We start from the raw sequence: 18969 nt of genomic DNA, 5'->3' as shown, positions 1-18969 counted from the left end.
AATTACAAATTATTTCATAACTAGAAGACATACAAATGCTACCAACAAACACAGCTGTTAATTTTTTTTGTATCATTCATCACTGCTATGAAGAATGCTGCGTCTGAGGTGAAGTCTGTTACAGAAGTGCTGGGAGGCAATGTGGAAAACAAATTGATTGAAATTAGGACAGATAAAAGTAGAATTGTTATGGGATAGACAGATTTCCTTGTTGTACTTAAAGAAAAGAAATCTGATAAGAGGATTGGACTCAGCAGTGAAGTTACCAGACTTGCATGGAATGTATTCTTTGGGAATCACACATAAAGAGCCAAACAAGACAAATCCCAAAAGTTTAGTAGTATATTATTTCATTTTATTGAGAGATCTGTTACATTCTGAATGTTTCATTGTTCCAGTATTCCATTAACACTGGAATGATCTGAAATGGATATATAGAGGAGAGAAAAAAAAAAGGCATTGAGGTAAAGGGGATTGTATAGTTTTTTGATTCTATATTTATTCTATGATACTTTTTTATATTACTAACAGTTTGTATAAACTATTACCCAAAAGGATAGTTAACTGACTCTTGAATTCCTCTACAGAATTTACTTTAATGACATCTATTTTGAAGAGTGCTAAGAAAAAACAGTTACGCTGTTTGTTATTTTTTACTGCAAGACCAAGCCTTGAATGAATTAAGCATCTATATTACCGTCAGAGGTTGTTGTTAAAAGCAACATCAACACATCCTTCTATTATTTATATCAAGTAGACAGTTTTATATAAAAATCAAAAGAAAATGGCTTAAAAAAATTTGTCATGAGACTGATAGATTAGATTTTATAGAACTACTTCATGCTTCCTACACTTACAGGTTGACTTGTATCTAATTTTACAGCCATTAAAGTCCATTTACAATGTAATCACTAATCTTATGTTAATTCAGCATCAGATAAATACATGCTCTCAAGCTAACAATCTACTTGCAAAAATTCTTTATGAGTGCTCTTGCTATGTTTTTTCAGACACAGTGGTAAGTTAATAATGAGGAAGTCTATTTGTTTTAATATTCTGTTGATCAGGCCATGAAGAGCTCAGTGGCAGTATTTCAATCTGTAGAAAATGGTTCATAAAATTTTCTCATTTTTTCGAGGAAATTTACAGTCAGGGAGGATGTGGGCCTTCTCCAGAAGGAAATTGGAGACCTGATGAGGGATACGGAGAAGGCTGAGGTGTTCAATGACTTCTTTGCCTTTGTCTTCACTGGCAAGGGCTCTAGGCACATCTTGCAAAAAGCAATGGTAAAAACTTGGAGAAGTTATATCTGCCTGCTGTACGTGAAGATGAGGTTCGAAATCATCTAAAAAACCTGAAGGTGTACAAGACCATAGGACGTGACAAGATCCATCCATGGGTTCTGAGGGAACCGGCAGATGAAATTTCCAAGCTGCTATCCATCATATTTGAAAGGTCATGGCAGTCTGGTGACTGGAAAAGGGGAAATGTAATCCCCATTTTCAAGATGGTAAAAAAAGAAGATCCAGGGAACTACATGCCAGCCAGTCTCACCTCTATGCCTGGCAAGATCATGGAGCAGATCCTCCCAAAGGCCGTACTAAAGTACATAGTAAATGAAGATGAGGTGATTGGTGGTAATCAACATAGCTTCACCAAGGGCAAGAATGCTTGAGAAACCTGGTGGCCTATTATTATGGAGTTACATCACAGTGGATAAAAGAAGAAAAACTGATGTCATTTACCTGGACTTGTGCAAAGCATTTGACACTATCCTGCATTATTTGATGGATGGACCACTCACTGGATAAGGAATTGGTTGGATGGTCACACTAAGAGAGTCATGGTCAATGGCTTCGTGTCCAAATGGGGTCTGGTGACAAGTGACATTCCTCAGGGATCAGTGTTAGGACAGGTGTTATTTAACATCTTTGTAGGTGGCATGGACAGTGAGATCAAGTGCTACCTTAGCAAGATTGCAGATGACACCAAGCTGAGTGGTGCAACTGATACACTAGAGGGAAGGGATGCGCTATCCAGAGAGAACTGAACTGGCTTTAGAGGTGGGCCCATGCCAACCTCATTAAGTTCAAGAAGGCCAAGTACAAGGTTCTGCATCTGGGTCAGGGCTATCTCAAGCACGGATACAGGTTAGGCAGAGAACGGCTTGAGAGCAGCCCTGAGGAGAAGGATTTGGGAGCATCAATTGGTGAAAGATTCATCATGAACCAACAATGTGCACTTGCTGCCCAGTCATATCCTAGGTTCAAGAGAAGTGTGACCAGCAGGTCAGGGGAGGTGATTCTGCCCCTCTACTCTGCTCTCATGATACCCCACCTGGTGCATTGCATCCAATTTGGTAGTCCCCAACACAAGAAGGACATGCAGTTACTGGAGCAGATACAGAGAAGGGCCACAAAGATGATCAGCAGACTGGAGCAACTCCCCTATGAGGACAGGCTGAGAGAGCTAGCGCTCTTCAGCCTAGAGAAGAGAAGGCTCCAGTGGGGACCTCGTGCCTTCCAGTACCTGAAGGGGGCCTATAGGAAAGCCATTTTATAATGGCATGTAGTGAGAGGACAAGGAGAAATGGTTTTAAACTGGAAGAGGGTAGATTTAGACCAAATATTAGGAAGAAATTAATAACTGTGAGGGTGGTGAGACACTAGCACGTGTTGCCCAGAGAGACTCCAGATGCCCCCACCCTAGAAGCATTCAAGGCCAGGCTGGATGGGACTGAGCAACCTGGTTTAGAGAGTGGTGTCCCTGTTGACAGCAGAGGAGTTGGAACTAGATGATCTTAAAGGTCCCTTCCAACCTAAATCATTCTATGATTCTATGGAAATCGTCTTTTTAATAATGGAAAACATTGCAGGTACTGAAAACATTTTGCTTAGCATTTTAAAGGTAGACTGCCAGAGACACAAAACCAGCACTTTTCAAAGGCACTTATTCCATCCATGACTCTCTTGATACATACTAGTGGTTGCACAGACAAACAGCCCATATATTACTGCTGCTCCAGAAATGAGTTGTGTATATGTGTTAGATACAGTAAAAGCATCTAGTATTCAGAGAGAAAAGGGCCTTCTTAATGGAGTAAAAGGAATAAATTTTCCCTCTCCCTTCTCCTAAACTTACCTTCCATTTTCAACAGCCACTTGTGCAATAGTGCTGTTGATTATGTTCAAGTTATTTGATTTAAGCAATGATTACTAAGAAATAGGACAACATATACAGAGTAATTAATATTATAACGAAATTATAATGCTAAAATGAGCTTTTATTAAGTTAATTGTTTAATGCATCCGGTCCTCTTTTATCCATTGCCCTTTGTGTTATGTGCTTCTGGATAAATAAATAGTCCTTATTTTGCATTTCCAAAATGTTTGTTGGTCACAATTGCTTTTAAAGGAGGCTTTCCCCTTTATCCTAATAACAATAGATAATGGTGATCACGTTCTGGAATAACTGATTAAATTCTACTTTAAAGTCCAACTTTTTTGAATTTAAAATTGAGAAAATTATCTTCACTCTAAACAGTAGCACGAGATACTACATGACAACTGCTAGTGAGTACTGGAAGTGTAAATATTGTTTGTTTTTTTTGAGAACACAGTCTCCAAACACCTGTTTTGTAATCATGCTGTTTCCCAGCTTACTTTCCTTCAACAGCAGTTTTGTAGCAATTTCTGAGTAAAACTGTAACATACAGAAAATATATTATTCATCCTCAATTCATTCAAGCATGAATTTTTTGAAGCTGGAGTTAATACTTCTCTCCCAAAAGTTCATTGTCTAAAAGAGCGCACACTGAGATGGAGTCTGAAAGTTTTAATTGATGTGACACAGGCTACCTTCCCTGGATGTTCAGATTAGAAACGATTGTACTGTCAAGTGGTACTTCAGAGAGGTAAAAACAAAACAAACCCCTTGAAACAAATAAACAAAAAATAACAACAGCTAATACGTGCTACTCAGAGACCACTCTAAAAGTAGTCTGGCTTCATTCGGTTAGGCTCACCTCACTCTAAAATATCTGCAATTGTCATAAAACAATCTAAAGCTGCTTTTCTGAAAAAGACACATGGTAAATAATTTTAATGCATTCATTTGAAGTTTGATATCTGAGTGTCTTTCACTGGCAGAAAAAACACTGAGTTCACACAAAATGGAAAACCAGAGGAAGTAGTGCTGTCGACTTTCAAAAACATTCACTTCTTTTGGATAAAAAAGTACAAGTGTATTAGGAATGTAAATGCATTCACATCTAAAAAGCTAGAATTCTTGAAAAGAAAAATGTCAAAGCTGGTGATGCATAAAAATATATTTTCTACTTTGTGTTGCGGGTTAAATAGTAGAGTCAAATGTAGAACCTTGAAGCTCCATTTTATAGTATGTAAATTTTATTTAATGTAAATTTAAGTTAATCAGCCTCACAGTCTGAAGATTCTGAGTAACTAGGTTATCCCTACAGTCCCTCCCAAATCAAGCCACTCTGTGATTCAAATTTTTCCTTTAATAGTGTAAAATTGGAGACAGGAGAAAGTTTGAAGAAGGATTTCAGTGTCCTGAATTCCCATCAGATCAATAGAACATTGCCACTCATACGTACGTGATTTCTGTTTATAAAATAAGGTGAAGAACGCTCTCTACTGATAAGTGCAATTTGGAGTAAGGGAGTAGTTTTTTATACTGACAAAAAGACAGAAAACAGAAGATCATTCATTTCACAAGTCCACATTAGTTAACTAGTCAGATCTATCTATGAGTCTACATTCTCCCCATTCTCTCCATCTAAAAAATAAAAATAAAATTCAAAAGCATATATTTATACATGAGAATACTACATAAACAGAGTATACAGATTATATCTGCTCTAGATTTAAATGATATAACAGATTCCCTAAAAATTTGCCCAAGTTTTCACTGACTAACATCAAAGATTTTCTCTGCCAAAGAACCTTGTCTGCAGCTTAAAAGTAAAATGGAAGCCATCTTTTTTTTTTTTTTTTTTTTTTTTTTAAACTTATGTACACTCTACCTCTGCTGACATGTGTCATGGTGTCCTAGACACACAGGGGAAAGGCAAGGAAAACTACTGATACACTTTTCTCAACTTCAGATTAAACACATTGATGAGAGAAATGGTAGGAAAATTGTTCAGTTGCAGTAATACTAAAGTGTTTTTCAATTAGAAAATATATTTGCGTAATTACAAGATATGCTCAACTAGAACAGTTGAAACTAAAAATATACTTAGTTATATATATATATATGCTTTTTTTTTTGTATAAGTTATATACAAAAAAATATCTTTATGATCAGGGAAACTAAAAAAAATTGTATTTTCTATGTATTCATATGTTATGTTCCTCCTCACAAACAGCTCAGCACCTCCTATTCCATCTTCTCCATGACCCTCTATCCTTCAACAATTCCATTTATTTATTTCCTTCTAATTTTCTTTCCCAACAAAAAAATGCACAAAGTATTCCCAGTTTCCTCTAGCATCCCTGAAACAACATCTTGGCAAAAGACACTAATTGCCCTAATGTTTCCAGGAACTGCAAACACTGACTGGCCAGGCCAGCAGGCTATTAGGAACAGATACACAGTGAGTGCATACTGCCCAACTTTTGCATAGATGGATAATAATTTTGTCAGTTTCTGTAAAATTTCAATGCTTTATAAAAACTTCAGGAACATTGTATTCTCAAACCCTTTCTCTGATTTCTAAAACAATGAAATTGGCCACTGGTTTCAAACCATTGGAGGAGGAATGACTCGTTAACAAATAGTATTATTTCAGATGTGTTTGGTTACATACGTGGATACGTGAATATTAATAGCAAATCAGCAATGGCAGTAATATTGGCTATTGTAATACACAATCTTTAGGCCTATGGATAGAAAAAGAGTTGCCACATTATTGCAAAAGTTTACCTTGTATGTTAACCTGTTCTTGGTATAATTGGGCACCCACAGTAGTTGTTGAGCAACTTGTCTCACTTGGCAATCTATTACAATATGATCCTGTGCCAGAGGTTTCTTCCCAATTCCCTTAAGGTTAAAGATGCTTTCAATGCCACCTGTAGTATTTTGAAGAATAAGTCTTCCCTAAGACGAAGAAAGAAGAATAAAAGTTTCAGCACTTTAAAAGTCTTTTAAAAGATTTGGCAGCCAAATCAACTGCTTCAGTCTATTATTATCAAATCCAGGCAACAAAGCAAACGTACAGGAAAGATTCCAGATAAGTTTCCTACTTCTTATGTAAATTATGCTGTTAAACAGAAGAAAATTAAGGAAACAATGCTTTTCTTCTTAATTTCTCTAAATTATTAACTTTAACAAAATAAAGCCTTCACAATCCCAGATTTTATACTTCTTAGTATCTTACTGGAAAACAAATGTAACACCCAAGAAAATACGTTCTCATCCATTCCCAATCCTCACATAAAATATAATTTTTCTCAATCACCTAATCTGTCCTTCAGCTAAAATGTTCTTCACGATTATTAGTCATCAAAGGACTCAGGGCTTTTGGCTTTTAATACTTTAATAATTATAATACTGGATTACCAAAATGCATTACATTTCATAGGTAATTCATGCAGATGGATTACTAATCTTTCACAGAATAATTTGCTTTTGTCTCTGGCAATCCTCCACAAATTTAAATTGCATCCTGCAGACAAAGTCTCAGCTATCGTATAAGTAAAAAATACGTATACTGCTTCTTTTTAAAGGTACCATAGTCTCCCCTCTTCAGTTTTAGCATTAAGAATAGTAATTACTATGATGGCAAAAGCCACTTCTAAGCAGTAGCTTAATTTATAACACATTATTTTACGATACAGCAGGGTACTATCAACAAATCTCACCTATGTTGTAATTAAAAGTGCTCAATACTACTACTTCATTTTTATGTGGCAAAATAAAATTTAAAATATGTATTTAAATTCAGATTAACACAATGCACATTTTTCTGGTCAGAACTCAGAATCTCTGTGGAATAACTAGTCACTTCATTGAAACTGAGGGTTTGATAGAAGAGTAAATAAAGGAAAAACAGTAAGGAGTGAAGGGGAAATCTCTGTCTACCTTTAAGTTTAGTAAAGTTGGATCCTTTAGTTTTTTTTTTTCCTTCAGCTAATAGCAAATCTTCTAATTTCTGACTAATTCACAAAATCTCTCAAGCAAATGCTTAATGCTAGCAGTTGATTAAGCACTTTCATAAGCTGGAGTCTGGCATAAATTTTATTTAAAAAAGCTTTCTTTTTAAACGCTTTCAAACTAATTTCCTTCTTACCATTGTTAAGCACTCAGCAATTGGCTTGAACATGAGAGGATACAGAGCTATTTCACCTAGACCCACATTTATTGAAGGAGGGCCAGAAAAGCCCTGTCCTTCCAAAACTGCTTCAAGTTTCCAGTCCTGGCTAGACATGTTTCTCTGAAATCAAAGAAAAGACATAAATTAGATTATGCTTTTAAACTTCTTAATATGCATTTCAGCTTTTACTCTCAGTTATAATCAAATCAGAGCATGGTTCTCTTTCTTTCCCAAGCTACTGGAACAGAGCACCTTCTAAATCCCTTATTCCAGGAAAACAGAGTTCCTAGCAATACTTTCAGTATCAATACTGTCAGCAAGACTTGTTAGATAAAAATTCATGATATAGCCAAAGGTCAAGATGGAATTTATAAGTAACATTAAAACATTTACATGCATCTTTAAGGTCCTGCTTAATGCCTGCCAAAATTATATTTCTTTTGCATCTGTGGATAACACTAGCAAATGTCTTAAAAGTGTAGATGTGGTGTATTAACATATATTGCCTCATTTTGCCACTTACTGTACTACAGGACCAGCCTCGCTTTCTAATTAAAGACTGTCTCCCAAAGGAGTATTTACAGTCCTGTTTTCTCAGAAATTGGTTTTTCAAGAGACTGATCTATTTTAAAGAATGGTTATGCGAGGTAGCATGAAACCCTGTTTTAGAAACATGTTTTGTCTTGCATATAGACACATCACAGTACTGCTTGATTATGGCTGGAAGCGAGATATTTTGTAATAAATGTTTGTGGACTTTATATTTAAATAATCCTATTCAGGCAACCAAGAATCCAATCTGCAAAAAAATAAATATCAATCTGAAAAGGAGAAAATAAACTGAACTCAAGAGCTAATGTCAGCCTTGTCAAAACAGAGAAGATTGGTCTAGTCAACAAAAAAAATGAAGTAACCTTCTGACACAGAATGAAGATAAATGCCAGAGGTAAGATTTGGATTTTGGAGAATAGAGACTATACCCATTCCAATTCTGGCTTTCATCTTTAAAAGTCTCTTAAACTCAGCTATCTCAGCCTTAGAAATAAAGAAATACCACCAACTATGGTCATCAGAGCTAACTTACTAGCATGGCATGAGATCTGCAACAACAAGTAAATTTCATAGTAGTTGAGTACAAATGCCTGTTTGGAAATGTGAGATTCATACAGTGCCTTATTTTTTCAAAATACTTCTATTACTGTGATCTCCAATTCTGTAATAATAATAATTGGAACATCTTTGGTAAAAAACATGAAAGTAAAAAAGTAATTTATCTCAGTATCCTCATGGTGAAGATAAAATGAAGGTAAGAAAAAGACAACAGAAGATTATTCTTCTTCTCGTGCATTTTTCCCCCCACGTCAGGATCAACTTTATCCTTTTGAAAATGAGCCTGAATAGTTCTAAGACTAGCAGGTCATCAGTCTTTGAACACTGCTTGAACTGTGGCAGTTTGAAGACATGGCCACTGCCCTGGGGAGAGTGTTCCAGGGCCTGACCATCCTCTGGTGAAGAAAACTGTTCTAACACCCAACCTGACCCTCCCTTGATGCATCTTCAAAATTTCCCTTGGTATCTTTACTCTAAGAACTGTCAGAAACTGCCAGATTTTCCCAATAAGCTCTATATTATGTCCAATACGGACTTTGATTAATAATACTCCAAGTCAGTATTTAAATGCTTTTGTGGATTTTGCAATACTGAGTTTTAAATGTATTGATCAAGAGCTCACTTTTTAAACTCCTGAATCTTAATTTAGTTTGTCGAAATAAAGTTTCGAACTTACTATTGGAATATTCTGAATCACTGCCTGGTAAGCTGGAGTTAGAAATTCAATCTCTGCTTCAACATCATCTGTATTCACTACACATTTAATCACATAGACACGAAAATCTCGTGAGGACTTCAGGAGAATCTGACAGTGGTAGCAACCAGGACCCGGAGGAATGAATTTTATAGGAAGCTCAACTGCATCAGTTCTGTCTGAAAACAAACAAACAAAACAATACAATGCAGTGTTGCAAAACATGGAATTTACACACAGGATTTGGGAAGAGTTCCAGCAAATGGTAGAAGCTTCCTCCTAGCAGTACATAAAATAATTTGAAATGAACAATGGAATCTTAGAAATATTATCATAATTATCAGAACTTTAATTTTCCTAAAATAAAGGTATATTTAAACATTCAAACACCATTTTCTACTTTCTTTAACTGCACACAGAGATAATTTTTTTAAAAAAGATTTATTAAACCTAACAGATTTAGTAGAAAAGTTTATTGTGTAAGAACTTTTGTAGATATCAAAAAAGTACACTAGATACTACTGAATACTTTAGTCAACAATCAGCAGGAGAGAGACTGGAGAGAACAGACCCTATTTGATAGCCTCATCAGTAATGGGAATCCTGCTATGCTTAAGTAGTTCTTATGAGAGCTTCCTATTTGACATTTCCTATGCTCAATTTTGGATTGAAAGTCTGGGTTTCCAAAAAATGACAGAAGTATTCAAGTTAGTACAGAATCATAAAAATTCCAGCTTGCCAATCAATTGTATGTAAGAAAAACTCACCATAATAATGTCTAGAGTAAGGAAAAAGCCATGTAAACTCTGTCCGCATTTGAACATATTCAGGACTAAATTTGTAATCTACTCAGACTTTTTCCTCTGCTCCTGCTTACAGAAAGGATCTCATATACCTCCTATATTCAGTTCTCCCCTCCCTGCAATGAACAGCAAACTGAAGCTTTCTTCTTGCCTTATGTCCTCTGTACTTCAGTTTTTTACACAAGAATAGTGCAAGTTCAAGAGACGAATCATACTGAATGATGTTATTAATCTTTTCACATTACTTGGCCATCAAAAAGATTATAAATTGCACCACAGGTTTAACCCTCTATGAAATAAATGAGTTTGTTCACTTTTAAAGACAAGATTAATGGCCTGGTAATTTTTGAATTATTACTTTTAATTCTATCTTGTCACCAAACTATTATCCCCACTGGCTATCTTCTAGTGAAGTTGACCTGAGTTTGCCAGTTATGCAAAGGATAGAAGTGTCCATTCTTCAGTTCATGAAGAATTTTCTTCTTCTACAATAACTATTTTAGGATACTGAAACAAAACGCATACTTCAAATTTTAAATGCCCATTTAAAATACTCACATTTCAAGATAAAATAGAATTAAAACATATTTAAAGAAAGGTAACACAGTGTGTTGAAAGCTCCAAAATACTTCTTTGTGAATTCCTTTGTGCACTGAATGGAAATTTGTATTACTAATGCTCAGGGGTCTCTTTAACTCTATTGAATTGACTTTTATCTTTCATTGAAGTTTCAGTCAGTAATGTCTCCTGCAGAAAAATTAAAAAACAATCATTCTGTTCCACATTAATAATATTTAATTTGTCATTTCTTTTATCAAAATATTTGTTTCTTGTGCATAAAAAATAACACTGAATAATAAGTTACTTGATTCTTTGAAGTGGAAAGTCATTTTATCATTTTTATTTAACAAAGCAAGTATTTTGTACAGTAAGACATGGTTTCCGTAGTGAGACAATCTCTGCATCAAAATGATTACAAAAACCACATCTGCGATTTATAAATGAAAGTGGTTTTTGCCTGGGAAAAAAAAAAATCATGCAAATTTTAAATGTCATCAGGTAAACTGGGCTTAAAAATGTCTTATCTTAACATGTTTTCTTCTTACTCAGCCCCATAAAATACACTGCTAAAATTAATTAGGAACTATGTAACAAACAGCTCTTGAACCATGAGCTTTGGATTCTCCTACTCTTGTGAGTGTCCTACTTAATTTGCGGCAGTCATGGTGCCTTTATTTTTAGTCTAAGCTCCAATCTTAGGTTCTCTTAGTTCATCTGGTGAAGCAGAGCACTCTTCCCATAGCTGTCTCTTGTCTGATAATGAGGAAATGTTGAGAAGGAACAACAGCTTGAACATTCTTGTGCTGAGAAGGGCAGGGAAGAATCACCATCTAAATATTGGTCAAATGAGCTATATGCTCATTTATATACTTTATATATACTTTTAAAAAAATAAAACACTTCATGAGAAGTTTATTTTTATAGACTTGTTCTAGACAAATGCCTATGGGAAACATTTACCTGATTCTGAATCTGAATTGAATTTTGACGTGAAACAGCTGTCAAAACAGCTCTTATGAAAGTAGAACGTTTGGCGTGTATCACAACCACACATTCTTGAAAAGCTAATTTACAGCACATAAGTGTTGGTCTTGTTCTCTGGCAACTGCCTGGCATCTTATGCCATTTACTTGATACAAAAGACAATCTGATCACCATCTGGAATCAGTAACACCTGTGTCTTTTGGTTACCGCTCATTTTAGGTCTGCCTGGCCTGAATTCAAAGTTAATCTTCTGTGTTAGCCAAACAACAGTATCTTTCAAAGAAAAATGTCACTTCCTGTGGACATTAAGGAAAAGCACATTCTACAGTTTAGTAATAAAAGTGCTTTGTGGATTTATTCCTATTTAATCCAATTACAAACTGTGGGAGGAGGGAAATAAAGAGAAATACTATTCTTTTATACCCCAATCAGTTGGAATAATTTCTGAAGGTAGGAAACTGCATGCCTTCAGCAGTTAGTCAACCAGCTGTACACTTTATCAGCTTTCATTCAGCAATATCTGTTCTAAAAGTAAAAGCTCAATTTCACAATGAACTTAACTCAGCCTCTGACACTGTGCATGTCACAAGGAATTGGCTACATTAACCTGAAGACCGAATTTGCAAGTATTGACTCTTGTAAGGTTGAATAACCAATATATAATATTGAAGAGGCTACACTCTTGACTTCTGTTTATGTATCAGGTCATCTGACTTAGAACATCAGTCTACCCAGTAGTCTTGAAAAAGCAATTACTCTTCTGTATACTTAATGACTGCTGACATGCTCTGAAATTTTTGCTATCATTGTGTGTGCTCATTTGCTAACATTTTCTCAGCTTTATCTAAACACATGGGAAGAAGAATATTGAAGCAGCCCACTAACTGATTATTGATTCTTTTTCCCACATAAATGCAGTATATCCTTACAAATCTAATCAAACAGTAAAATACATTTGATCAATCAGAAAATCAAGATAATGCTGGAAAGAGAAAACAGGTTTTTTTTTCTTAATTGATTTAAAAATTAAAAATGTCATTACCATTTGCAAAATCTTATCACAAATACTCAGCAGTCATGCTCACATATCAAATTCAGAAATTGATGAGTGACACCACAGTGAGGTAGAACAAAGCTTCTATTGTGTTGGGTTTAGGGTTTGTTTGTTCGTTAGCTTTTTAATAAACTATTGATAATAGTTTATAATAAAATAATTTGCCCTCAGTATTTGTCGAGAATAGTTGTGAAAAGTATAGAAAAAAGGAGGCTGCACAGTAAACTATGCCAATGGGCAACTGTAATCTATCCAAATAAAAAGTTTCTTTCATATAACTTAAGAAAGATAGTAAAGCTAACATGCTTTCTTAAATCATCTAATGGTCTCTTCTGAGATCTAGTGGTGATGAGAAATGGGCACAGAACATGAGATTTGTTACTGGCTTTAGAGAAGCAGTACTTTCTATGTCTCACAAAAGTAACAGTGACTGCAAAGACAAAGATAAGCCCTGACATTGACAATCACATAAGAATTTGTTAGAGCTCAGTGGTAAAAACCTTAATCATATATCAGCATCCTCAGCCCTAAAGGACTCATCTGTCAAGTAAGGGTGAAGCCTTCCCTTTCTATCCACAAATTCTTCTCCTAGGCAGATTCTGGGTTTCACTGAATCTTTTGGAGGACAGTACTAAATTCTGAAGATGGAACAAGGTGGAAGACACTCTGATATATTTTCTTCACCACAGCATTAAGCTTATTCACACACCAGCATAAGAAAAATATGTTTTTCACGGTACATCAAAAAAGCTAGCAAATACAAGTATTCTCCACTGAATCCACTACTGCAGGTATTAAAAAAAAAAAAAAAAAATCAGTCTAATATTTTATCTCTCTCTTACGCAAGCGCAAAACAACTTCCTACAAATATATATATAATATAATACATATATTTTTTTCAATAATGCAGCTGACATGAAAATTGTAAAGACCTTATTTCACCATTTTTCAAAACCACAATTTGAAACAGAATAATATTTTAAATCAATTCTTTGCATAGAGGCAGAGTACAAAAGAAATGTTACCTTTTACACTTTTAATCCCATTTGTGGTTCTCTATCCTGGATGATTAAGACCACCAAATGTAATTAAATTTTATTACTGTGCACCCAGTTAAATCATAGAACTGAGCTCTGAAGGTCTTAACATGTGCGAGAGTTAGAGGGAAGTCTCAGAATATAAACAGTATAATGAAGCTATAACAAAATCCATGTTTCGGACAGTAACTAAGTAATTATGCTTAAAAAGATTAAGACTTTATGCTTTCAAAAAAAAAAAAACACTAAGATACTGAAAAATTTATATAGCATGAGGACCACAGAACACTAGGATGAGACAACAGAATTACTGATAACACTTTATAAAAGAATAGATTTAAGGCCTTAGGAAATTGCTTTAGGTAAAGAAAAAGAAGTTTCCGCTGATTAAAACCACTGCTGAGAAAGTATACAAGACATTTAAAAGTCATAGAAAGCACGAGGTAAGGTTGACCACAAGTCATGAAAAAGTGCAAATTTTAAAATAACATATTTCTCAAGAATATGAAGTGATTAGGAAATATTACTAACATGTAAAAATCCATATTATAGATTATACAGTGGAGATATTTTTTACTTAGCTATCTGATATGACTGCATAAAACATAAAAAAAGGAAATTCTTGAAAAACATATTTCTTATTAAACAGTCAGAATTAAGTATGTCAAATAATGTTTTAAAACTTAATTTTTAGTTTTAGTTGTTCTGCACTTATTGATGAATATAGTAACGAGCATATAACATTTCTAATTACAATCACAGAATCATAGAATAGCAGGGGTAGGAAGGGACTCAAGATATCATCAAGTCCAACCCCCCATTCCAACATAAACATCAGATACAAAACATGCAAACATCTACTCCTAACACAATTGCATCTTGCTATTTCCACATTTAGATCTTGCCCTTTTGAATAGATAACAATAAGGGCAAAAAAATAGGCAATGAGTCAATTAAACAACTTGGTTACATAAAAATTTGTTCTATAACAAAAGAACTGCGTGTGGTATGACAGCAACTTAATTAAACTTGCTGGTTATGCTGCTGAAAAATTATCACAACTCTTTCTTAATCTTCTCTGATTTTTATTAAAGTTTAAGCTTTCTTGGGAAAGAACGGGAAACGGAGTAGGAAAGACGTATGAGGTTACCCTATTATTATAGCTACCTAATAATGAGTGAAACTTTTACTGTACAGTTTACTTTAGAAAGACTTATGGCTCTTTTGTTTTGTACTGCTATCTCTGTGTTCTAAGCATCAGCCATCACACTATTTCTCACATAACTTCAAGGTCACATCTTCCTTTTATCACCAGCACAAAGGGAATGACTCCCTGATTAATAAGAGATTATGGCAAGAGATGGGAAAATGGAAAATAAAGGGATAGAGCCATTTGTTTCTTGAATTCATTTTGTTCTGGAAACACATAAATAGAGACAAGGAAGGATAGTCAAAGCATTTCTGCACATGCTACATCCAAGAAAACTGGCAAATTGTCTGTTTGGCGAAGCATGGAGGTGTTTTGGGACGCTAAATCTCTGTTGCTTAAAATCTGGAGCCATTATTTGAATTCCAATTGACATTTTAGCCTTTTCATTTCATTCTCTAGTAACATCCATAAGAACAAAAAACAATTTATTTCAAGATTACGTATGCCTTACCTGAGTTTCTACATACTTAAATTCATTATCCTTTGACATAAGCATCATAATTTTTTTTACTGTCAATTGCTTTTAACCTGAGCTATATAAAAGGACTAAATTCTTTTCTAGGCTACTGCTTATGATATGAAGTTACTAAAGCCTTTTAAGATCATATTCAAAGACAATGGTACTGTGGCATATGGTCTTTTTATAACCCAAAATTTTTACTTTGCAAAGAATCATAAGTTCAAGCTGCATCTTGAAGAGGACTTTTAGGAGGATGAGTTCTCAAGCTGGAATTCAAGAACAGCAAAGGTTTCCTAACAGTCTCTGTATGAAATGCAGCTGGGTTGAGCTTAGACTGTGTCCTCAGACAATGTGCTGATGTTATTTTCACTAGATGACCTCCTTCCACATACAGTAAAAACACAGACTATATCTCATGTAATACTGACATACAGCAGGGGCTATGCTTTAACTGCTTTGGAAGCATACAGAATTCAAAACAATTGCTCCTGTCCTAATTATTCTTTTCTAGCCCTGGAATATTCTATGGTTTATCTTTTTACAATTCTTTCCAAGTTTCTGTTAACTTCTGATAGACACAGGAAGCTCAACTTCTGAACTAGTTCTTCTGTCAATACTCTGTACTGAGGCAAGACCATCTCCCCACGTCTCACTGCAAACATGTCTAATTTATCTTCACTGCAGACACTTCTAATTCATCTTTAGATCATATTCATCATTTTAGTATTAGGAAAGGACTTAAAATGAAATAATAAATTGTGTTGCTCTGTCAAGCCATTTCAATAACAAATGCTTTCTAAAACCAGTCTCTAATCTGATTTAGTATGCACTGTTCTCAGTGCACAGACACTATAATCTAAATGGAACAATTTCTGACCTGACAGAAATTCTTTAATTTTCCCCCCAGGAAGCAAACAAACAAACAAAAAAATGCACCTGGCATACAATGAGTATGAAAACAAACATAGGCCATGAAAGTACATGACCAGGTCCACAGGTCAGTGAGAACTACAGGAACTTTCAGAAAGAGTCTACTGATCAAGATTCACGAATAGCGATCAGAAGAATCTATGGATTTTTCACATTAGTGGCTGACCATATTTCAAGCTTTTAATAAATGTACCACAGCTTTTAATCAACCAACAAAGCCAGAAGTTATTTTTCTATGCTGTTATCAGTTAGCAGTGGTACAATACATTATCTGTGACACAAACGTGCATAGACCAGGTATATAGAAACTTACACATTGTTCTAGTTCTTTTATGAAATGCAACCTAGAATGCTTTTAAGGCTTACATAAATCATTTAAAAAACTAGCAAAAAAAAAAAAAAAAAGAGATCAAAACAGAAGCCAAGCAAAAACATTTAAGATTTCAGTGTAAAACACAGAATACAAGAACAGTCAGAAGTTTATGAAAAATAATCAAAGCTGCCAAGACCACTGTGAAGACTGACCCATAACCTTTTATTAATGAAGAACAGGGAGCAAAGACTATACAATTAGATGACACTTCCCTCAGGCTGACTGAGGTGGAACATAAGAAAAACAGGCAGTAAAACGTAAAATTTAAGCGCAGATCAGCCCTCCATCAGAAGACAGAGAAATAAGCACAAATTCAGAATCTGACAGATAAACAGTGCAAATTATTTCCTTTTTTTAGAACAAGCCTGCTGTGGTTATGTGTCACTGACAAAATCAATGGTATGTGGAAATCGTTGTTTTGAGCTAATAAGATAGATCTTGGATATTAATGAAAAAGACAAGGCTGAGGACTTGAGCAGTAGTAGAATAGAGACAATGACCATTTTCTGAATATGTTAAGGGAATCCTAGCAAACTAACTTTTCTGGGAGAATAAGTCAAATCCATCTTATTTAAGAACATTCTTACCTATTTTCTCAGGCAAAACCACTTTTTCTGAAGGACCTTTCAAATTAACTCTGCTAGATGCCAACATGGGAATAGAGAGCTTCTCAGGAACCACAAAGAATTCTTGCATGCTCACTTGTATACTATAATCCATGTACTTCAACTCTGGAGGGGATTGACGTGGTTTTAAGAGTTCATATCTCTGGAAGTAAAGAAATAACATATACATACGAAAATCATAATAATTTCAGGTTAAGAAATGTGAAATGAGACAGGCTTAAAATTGTAATTCTGTAATTGAATTGGTAATTAGGCCCGTTACATAGAAATGGTTGAGAGGTGCTTCTAAATAAAAACTGTCTGATAAATATTTTTTTAGACATCGTGTATCTGAAACATTAAAACTAATACACATTGAGATTTATAGCTAAACCACCTCCTGCTCAGAAACTTTTCTGCAAGCCTTGTAAGCTTTTCAAGGAAGACCAAAAAGAAAAAAAATATTAAACTAACAATTTACTTTGTATCGGATGTAGATGTGCTTCTTCATTTACTTCATAATATTTCTAAATAATGAAAAACATGAAAAAAGCATATTTTGTGAGCAATAACTATATAGTTATTAATACATAGTTATATAATGATATAGTTATTAATACATAAATATTGACAATATATTTGAGGAATCAAAGATTTAAAATTAACTTTATGGACAAATAATCTCCTCCTGTTGGCACTGTTAATCAACCGCATGAAACAGGTTAGTAAAATTTAGCACAGTACAAAAAAGCAAGTTCCAAATAGGCATTTAAATCTCATAGCAAAAATTAAGTTAGACACCTGATGGAAAGCATTACAGAAATAATGCCTTATTTAATACACAACTTGGCCACTACTGCAATTTTGGATCTGTTAACATGTTATATTTGCAATGATCAAGATCAACTGTAAGTTCAACAAAGTTAGTAATTTTAGTAACTCTAATAATCAAAGACAACCAAAATAGATTTCCTTTTTTTCCAGCAAGAAAAAGAAAGTGACTTAAGTAAACACAAGTAAAACTTACAGTTTAATAAAAATGGAAAACATGCAATTATTTACAGCAATTTTACAGGTACAAGTGGACCGACAACTAGTAGAAATGTAAGAGCAATTTTCATTCTCTCCATCCATTACATAAAAAATTTATACTTGTAGGAAGTGGGTATAAAGGTGTAAAGGAAATGAAAAAGAGACTGCTAGATATTCAGCAGAAATTCCAGATTTCTCTCCAACCTATCATATATCTCCCAAAGGATTTAATGAGTCTAAACAATTCATCTAACCACGGGAGCTTTGGAGAGGGTATTTTTTATTCAGGAATTGGGGAGGGCCTATTTAGACAACAAACAAAGAAGCATAGTTCAGCTCCAAATTAAGTGGCAGAACACAAGTTCCTTTCAAATACAAAAAGTTTCTTCAATAAATTTCACCAGAACTTCTATACTGCCACTTTTATACAGACAGTAAGTAATAATTCATGACAAAAAGAATAAATAGGAACACTTATCAGAAATTTATCTGCACAGTGAATTACTATACTGAAAAATAATTTTGAATGAAGTCTTTTCTACAGCAGTGTATAGAAGAAATACTTCATTTAATTTCTCATGAACAACTAAAATACTTTCTGTACATGAAGAACATACCTCTTTTTGCACCTTATTTTCAATTCTCACGTGATTCAGTGTTAGTATTCATCATCATACATTTCATAACTTATAGTCCTCTATTGTTTACAGTCTAGTTAATTTTAGCACTCACATTAGATCTTAGCATACTTAGTGGCAAAAAGAACATTCCTTTTATGTT

General features: G+C 34.4%; 1 protein-coding gene across 11 annotated transcripts in view; it reads right to left on the bottom strand.

Moving 5' to 3' along the window:
• CFAP47 (cilia and flagella associated protein 47) overlaps positions 1–18969 on the bottom strand; it is a 255343-nt gene that overhangs the window by 120765 nt on the left and 115609 nt on the right. For all 11 annotated transcript variants that reach the window (XR_014879873.1, XR_014879875.1, XM_085210115.1 and 8 more), the window contains 4 exons: positions 17140–17320; positions 9123–9319; positions 7313–7456; positions 5947–6120 (listed from right to left, as the gene is read on the bottom strand). Coding sequence is in view for 9 of the 11 variants with exons in the window: in XM_085210115.1 (XP_085066241.1) it covers positions 5947–6120; positions 7313–7456; positions 9123–9319; positions 17140–17320 (696 nt within the window). In the remaining 2 variants the exon portion in view is untranslated. The remainder of the gene's footprint in view (positions 1–5946; positions 6121–7312; positions 7457–9122; positions 9320–17139; positions 17321–18969) is intronic.

The sequence above is a fragment of the Meleagris gallopavo genome, chromosome 1 (genome assembly GCF_905368555.1).
Source record: "Meleagris gallopavo chromosome 1, MGAL_WU_HG_1.1, whole genome shotgun sequence".
NCBI classification, from domain to species: Eukaryota; Metazoa; Chordata; class Aves; order Galliformes; family Phasianidae; genus Meleagris; species Meleagris gallopavo.
This window is presented reverse-complemented; position numbering and strand designations above follow the sequence as displayed.